The sequence below is a fragment of the Parasteatoda tepidariorum genome, chromosome 2 (genome assembly GCF_043381705.1).
Source record: "Parasteatoda tepidariorum isolate YZ-2023 chromosome 2, CAS_Ptep_4.0, whole genome shotgun sequence".
Lineage (NCBI taxonomy): Eukaryota > Metazoa > Arthropoda > Arachnida > Araneae > Theridiidae > Parasteatoda > Parasteatoda tepidariorum.
In genome coordinates this window covers 6,665,736-6,673,586 of record NC_092205.1, presented here as the reverse complement: position 1 = coordinate 6,673,586, position 7,851 = coordinate 6,665,736, and the positions used below count along the sequence as shown (strand labels likewise).

At 26.7% G+C, this 7,851-nt stretch overlaps 1 protein-coding gene across 1 annotated transcript; it reads left to right on the top strand.

Annotated features, from left to right (window-relative positions):
- The first annotated feature begins 502 nt into the window (after window positions 1–502).
- Window positions 503–5,440, top strand: LOC107444921 (cuticle protein 14-like). The gene is made up of 3 exons (XM_016059191.3): window positions 503–804; window positions 2,807–2,857; window positions 4,898–5,440. The coding sequence occupies exons 1-3, from the start codon at window positions 793–795 to the stop codon at window positions 5,411–5,413; spliced, it is 579 nt and encodes a 192-aa protein (XP_015914677.2). The 5' UTR covers window positions 503–792; the 3' UTR covers window positions 5,414–5,440.
- Window positions 5,441–7,851: the final 2,411 nt, after the last annotated feature.

The window sequence follows — 7,851 nt, the reverse complement described above, 5'->3', positions numbered from 1 at the left end:
TGCGTGGGTAATGTTGCTTGCCTCCGTGACTTAGGCTCACAGGTGCCAACTGGGTAACGTTAAATGAAAAAAACACTTCTGGCATTTTCCGGTGAAGAACGAAATTTCAGTATCTGCCGTTAAAAAATGAATTTAGACAAAACAATTTAAATAAATTTAACTCAAAAGATGACCATTTTTGAAAATAGAAGCAGATGGTCTTTAAATTTCTCAAAAAATGGAAAAAATTCGAATCTTTATAGATTATTTTCTTTTATCAATCATTCATCATTTGAATTACTAAATAGTCATAACAGCTATTAAAACATAGACAGTTTCTGAAGAGTTAAAATAAAAAGTGGACCATTTTGTTCCCTTTCAGTCTTTTCAACACTGTTGGAAAAAACTAATTTTGAGCAAAAGAAATCAATCATATTATGAACGATAATTTAAATTGGTTTTAAAACTATTGTTCTGCAATCGATAAAAAACGAATAATGTTACTATTAAGAAATCAAAATTCCTTTAGTTATGGGTCATTTCATAAATAAATGTTTACAAATTGATCTCGAAACTTCTGAAAGAGAGTGAAAATTTTATGGGTGAAGCAAATGGAGCATTTTATGAAAAGTGAAAATGAAGAGCCGAAAGCAACAAATAGTTAACCATGCATGAAACATTTGAATTCTTGATCGGGTCACGATCATGTGCTAATGTCAAACCAATGGACTAAATGAACTATATAAGAACGGAATCGGAAATAACCGAAATCAGTCTTTTCTTGTATTTCGTGGGAAAGCAACAAAGGAAAAAATGATCTCACTGGTAAGGAAGATAAATATCATTTACTATTTACCAATACTAACATTTTAAAAAAATGGAATAATTATTTTGTCTAATATTTATATTTTTCAATTCTACAATAAGTACTTTCTTCGAAAAATATGAATTCAAATATTATTTTTTTTGAAATTTTGTTTCATAAAAAAAATTATATGCAATATAACATTTATAGCCAATAATAAATAATTAATATTTTCTACTTTCTGATTCAAGCGATGTCATGCATAACTACAAATTTCATTACCATTATTCTTTCTTCTAATGTTGTTTCTTTTAGATTAAAAAATAATATTTTCAAATAAAGTATGTAAAATAAAGTAAAATCAATCAGTATTTATTTGATGTTTTTTTAACACACTCTAATTTTTTCTAATATTTATTCTTACCTTATAATGTAATATCTAATATTGTTTCTTAATGTTTATATTTTCTATAATTTAAATTTTCAAATGATGTACTGATTACTATTCCTATTAAAATATTAATGATTTTTAATAATTTCTGCGTATTCATTTTGGCCCTAAAGGGATAACTTTTTCTAATATAAGTAGTTTTTAATGTGTAACTAATATTTTATATAACAATTATTTATGAAAGTTTAACTGCTGCTTTTTTATACTATTACGTCTTATAGGATTATTTCTTTTTTAATTTTAAAAGCTGACCCATTTGAAGAAAATATAGGAAACAATATTTTGCGAGTAAATAATAATCTAAAATAAAAATTCCACCATTCATTATCTGTTGTTATTTCCTACAAATATAATAATTACAAATATTTTTCAAATATTATTACTTTTCAATTATTTTCTGGCATATTTTTATAACTCTGATGACTATTTTGTGATATTAATAATTCATAGCGTGTAACAATTATTTTCTGAGGACAAAAAAGATTAAATATTTACTATTATTCTATTACTATATTTACTTTCTCCTTTTCTTTTTTTCTTTCTGATTCTTAAATGTAACTAGATCAAATAAATGAAAACAGAGAATTAATTTTCGATAAAAAGCCTTTTTGAGTGAACAAATAACTAATATTTAATATTTATTATTATTTTGCAATCTTTATATTTTTGAATATTATAATGATTACTATAGATTAAATATAATACATGATATTCATTTTTTTCTAATATTCTAGTAATTATTTTGTGATATTACTATATTTCATGAAATGTATAATTACTATTGTCGTAATAAATTTACTTTCTTTTTTTATTTTTACTTTTTGATTCTAAAATGTAATTTCATCAAATAAACGAAAACAGATAATTATTTTTCAATAAAAAATATTTTCGGGTGAACAAATAGCTAATATTTAATATCTGTTAATATTTTATAATATTTATATTTTTGAATATGTCAATGATTACTGTAGATAAAATGTAATATATGATATTATTTTTTTTTAATATTCCAGTAAAGTATTAATATAAATCAAAGTGAAACGTTTATAAATTGAACCTATTTAAATGGAGAAAATCAAATATTAAGTAACATTATAAATTGATATAACTAAAGAATGCAGTATAATGTGAAGTATTTAATAAGATATTTAACAAGCTAACTCTCTTATAGTGATATTATTCCCAAAAAATCGTAGAATAAAAACAATTCGTTATATTTAAATCTTTTAGTGCATTTTTAACAAATTGTCTTAGGTTGCAATTTTTGAAGTTTGAAAAATAACGTTACAATCAATTTTAATCTTACACATTTAACACATTTTAAGCTTTTTGTGACATTTTATTATAACCCATTGTACACCTACATGTAATAGCATTTTTTACCAAATACAATTCGATTATAGCAAAATTTCGGTAATTATTTCATTACTATGTTAGTTTCCTTACGTTTAATTCTTTGTTTTTTATTATCATTATTATTATTATTATTAATGTTTTCAAAATATTTTACGTGTACTTCCTATTGCCAGGAAAAAAAATTAAAATATTTTTTATTTTTTGTTATTTTGCAGGTATCCGTTTTAGCTATTTTGGTTGTTGCTGTGATGGCTCATCCTCCTTTGGTAAGAATTTTATATATATTGTTTAAATATTTTGGTTAGCTTATAAAAAATATGCTGAACAGATTAGAGGAACCAAATAATAATAATAAGAATAATCATAATAAAAATAGTGGAACAGATCTAAAAGCGAGCTGCCATTTGTGAACATAGCAGAGAATTCTCTAGCTATATGTGGTTAGTAGAGACTTTGACGAAACAATTGTGCTGATTACGTCAGTTGGTAGCTCGACGTTTGAGCGTTGTGCAGCACTTTTCTTACTGTTATTTTGTCTTGATTACGAAGTCTATGGGGCAAATTTGAAAAGAAAAAAAAAGTATGCTTAAAATTCTGATTTCTGACTGAGAAATCGACTCTGCTGAAAGCTTATCAAAATCTTTAATAGGCTTTTAAAAAGAACCGCAGGCAATTTTTCGAGAGATTTTGAAGCTTTAAATGAGGTGAGATGAGTGTTGAAGTTTATTCTCTTTCTGAGCAGTCTTCGATTATATCTCAAAACAATGAAAACATTGCAAAAAATTGCCAAAAAGTCAACAAGAATCGTCATTGCAAGATCGAGCAAATTTCAGAAGAGGTGGGCGTGAGTTGGAGCTCGTGTCAATGGATTTTGAATGAGATTTGAAAATACTCTGCTAAATTTGTTCCTCGCCTTCTGACATAATATCAAAATAATAATAATATCAATGAATCATCCCACCCTTCGTATTCAATGGATCTAGCATCTGCAATTTTGACTAAGAATGAAGCAAATTCCAAAAGGGAAGCGATACGATGATGTAGAGGTGGTAAAAACAAAACGGTGGTAAAACGAATAGTGTAGAGGTGGCAAAGGGGACACTGGACGATATCAAAGTTGAAGAGTTCCAAAGATGCTTCAATTAATGGGAAAAAAGACTTGACAAGTGCATTGCATCTGATTAAGAGTACTCTGAAGGTGACTGAAGAAATTTTTCATTTGAAAAATCGGGTTTTGTTTTGGGTCCTCCTCTCTCGTTTATTCCCTCCTTTTTGCTTTTCATAAACAAAATTACAATAAATAAAGCCAATATTCTTATTATAATATTTGAAGTGTATGTTTTTAAATTGCTTACTGTTCTGTCAGGGTTCGACAAAATTATCTTAATTAAAACTTTAATTTTATTTTTGGTAAGAAGGGATCTTTAAAATTATAAATCTGAAGTAAACTTTAAGAATTTATGAAATATTTTCTTTCGATGAAAATTACCGCAAACTTAAATATAAAAACTACAAATTTTTCACGTCATTCATGCAGATTTACGACCGAAATTTAGACCTTAGTTTTTAGTTCAAAACATAGCTAACGTTATACAAAATCTACATTCGAAATTTCTAAGAAATTTGCTATAAGATTATTCTGTAATGTTTGTTAGCATGAAGAGAATATCTCAAAATCAACCTTCTTCTGAAAATGCATTTAAAGTAGGTAATTACCAAAAAGTACTGAAACAATTTATTTTATATCAATATGAAATAATTCTAAATTATAACACTCATTTTAAGTTTGAAGAAATTTATAAAATTATTGAACAAAAGATCAAATATAGATAATGAAAAAAAATCGAAATTTTCTTCAAAATTACCTATTTTTACCTAGTTGGATAATTTAATATCAAGTTAGTTTTCAAGCAAACATGAAACTAAAATTTGAAAAATTAGAAACTATTATTGTAAGAAATTTTAATATCAAAATGAGATATAAATTTTATTGAAATAAAATTAGTGATCTATATAAATATATAAGGTGAATTTAACATTATTTGATTTTGATTAATCCAATTCAGCTTATAATTTATAATTTTACCAATTCACACAGCACGCCAACAAACACACAGGCAAAATTGTTTTTTACTTAGTTACATGACAAATGGTATTTCAGTTCATTTAATAGTTCAAAGAATAATAGACATCAACGCAACCACAGAGCAAAAAGTTTTATTTTAATCCTGAAAGTACAAATTTAAGGCTCTAGTTACGTGAATACTAATCATATAACTTTAGTTAAAACCTCATTCATTTTCTAGGAACATCATGGGCACCATGCAGCCATTCCTTACAAATTCGGTTACAGCATTAAAGATAAACATGGCGAACAACACAGAGAAGAATCTGGAACTGGTGGACATCACGTGACAGGAAGCTATGGATTTACAGATGATCGTGGCATCCACAGAGAGGTTCATTACGTAGCTGACCACGGTGGCTTCAGAGCTCAAGTCAAGACCAACGAACCAGGAACCGCAAACCAGAATCCAGCTGCCGTTCACATTCACTCATCTGCCCCTGCTCATGGCCACCTCTATGGAGGATATGGTGGCTACGGTATTGGAGGTTATGCCGGACATGGACAAGAATATGCCGGACATGGACAAGGATATGCTGGACATGGGCATGGTTATGCTAATCAAGGTGGATTAGGCTACGGGTATGGAGGTTATGGACTTGGACTTGGTGGTCTTGGATACGGAGCAGGATATGGTGGATTAGGATTAGCCAGTGGGCTATTGGGTACATTGCCATATGCTCGATACGGTTACTAAATGAAAATTGCTCTTAGTTATGTAAAAAATTGAAAAAATAAATTTGTTGAAAATTTTTTTTATCGTAATTTATCATTTTTGGGCTCTCATTTCAGGCTACAAAATCTTGCTTGCTTTTTTAACGTAAATGGACAAATGCTCAAAATAGTAAACTATATTTTAAAACAAACGGTGATTGCGCACTTTTTTGTTAAAATTTTTTTATTCCCACCTCATAATTTTAAAAGTAGGTGTGTATAAATCGTTTAAAGTATTGACACAGCCTTTTCCGGCTTTTTCTTACCTTTTGAAATGTATGAAAACAAACCATTATTTATTTATTAATTTAATTTAAAGATTCAGAGTATAAACTAAAAATTGTTGAAATATTGACACTGCCTTTTCTTCGTTTTTTGAATTTCCACTTTTCTTTTCGAACAACAAGATTTTGTTTGCTTTTTTTTGTATAAATGGATAAATGCTTAAAATGTGAAACTACATTTTAAAATAGACGGTGATTGCACACTTTTTTCGTATAACAATTTTCATTTGCACCCCATTGTTATAAAAGGAGTTCATAAATGGTTTCATGTATTGACAGAATCTTTTTTTTCCATCTATGAAAACAAACCAATATTTATTTATAGGTATAATTTAAATATTTAAGAATATTCTAAAACTTATTGAAATATTGAAATAGCCTTTTTCTTCATTTTCGCAATTTAGGAAAATGAAAAAACTTTTATTTATATAGTTATGCATTTTTTTAAAGATCCGAGAATATTCTAAAACTTGTTGATATAAATTCATTATATCCAAAATATAAAGTAATCAATGAATTCTAATCAAAGTTAATAATTTTTTTTAAACGGACATAAATATATTAAACATTTTAAAGACATTGTTATTCCTCAATATCAACAATGCCAAAATACTGGCCATAAAATGTGAAATAAACATCGTATTTTAACTGAAAATATTTGCATGAAATCCTTAAATTTAACATTAATATAAACTAGTGCGCATGTTAAATCTATCTATTGTTAGACTATTGTGATTTTGATAATTTGTCTTTTAATCTTGCCATCATAAATTAAAAAAAAGAAATTTAATTTAAATGTCCCACTGTACCTTGGACCTGAAATATTGTGGAATATAATAGTATTTCCATGGAAAAATATTGTTTGATTTAATGATGCAATAGATAATAATATAAAGGAAAAAAACCTGTCCAATCAATTACTCAAAAAGTTTGCATGGATTTTCAAGATCAACTAATTTAGTCGCTAACATTATTTTTCAATAACTTTTGCTTATAACAGTTACTTAATAAATTATACATAACAGGAAGAGTCTCACTAGATTTAAATAATAAAAATCAAGTTAAAAATTAAATTTTAAAAAATAAAGACATATATATTTTCTCTAGGTCTAATTATTATTTCAAATATTTGATCGAAGAAAAGGACAGTACTGCTTACGATTTACTTAAAAAGTAAAGCACAAGCCCAGCAGTTAATGAAGAAATGTAAAGTTTAATAGAAAAAAAGAAGCAAAATTGTCTATGCTACGACAAATTTAAACAATCATTATATTTTCAAAGTAACAAAATAATTTGGTGTTGTAAACTAAGACTGGTACAAAAAAGAAACGGAAAAGGAAGATGAAGTATCCTTGTTGTCAGGGAATCTATTTAATATGAAAAAGACATCCATTGTTTATTTTATGGAGGACAACTTTAGTCCAAATATTTTATACTCAATTATTACAAACAAAAAAGGTTTTGCAATTATACTTTTATGTATTATATTAATTATTTAAGAAAAAAAAGACCAGAAGGTTTAGTAATTTTGTTGAAATATTCATACGTATTTCATACTTTTAACTGTAATACTTTATTTCACACTGTCATCATTTTGCATTTCATATTTTTTAGTTTTAGAAGAAAAAATTTATGGCTTAAGTAATTGATCTTGGTGAAAAATATTTATTATATACACATACTATTTTTTTTCTCTAGAAATATATACTTCATAAAAATATTTTCTTTATTTACTAAAAAAATTACTTTTTATTCTTAGCTTTCTTACAACATTTATTTTACTTTAATTTATTAATTCCAAATTATTACTTTATTCATTTAATTCCAAAGATTTAAAAAAATGACACGTTTTAAATGTTTTTCAGCTACTTTGTAAGTTATATGTGTAATCACAAGAGAAGTACACATCTCGAAAATTCCTATTAAAACAAAGTTAAGCTTATATTAAAGAGCATGTTTGAAAATCTAGGATAAGGCACAAATTATAATCGCCATATCATGCCCCTAGGGCAAAAATATGCATCGTTGAAGTTTAAATTCATTTACTTTTAAACTTTTCAGCTGATATATATCAGTGGTGCGACGGTTGGTCCGTCCGCTTTCTACCATAAAGGTCAAGGTTACAAAATCCTTCCGG

Excerpts from the sequence above, each read along its gene's own strand:
- LOC107444921 (XM_016059191.3), top strand. Across the intron at positions 2,858-4,897 it reads TGATGGCTCATCCTCCTTTG|GAACATCATGGGCACCATGC; the intron begins GTAAGAATTTTA and ends TTCATTTTCTAG.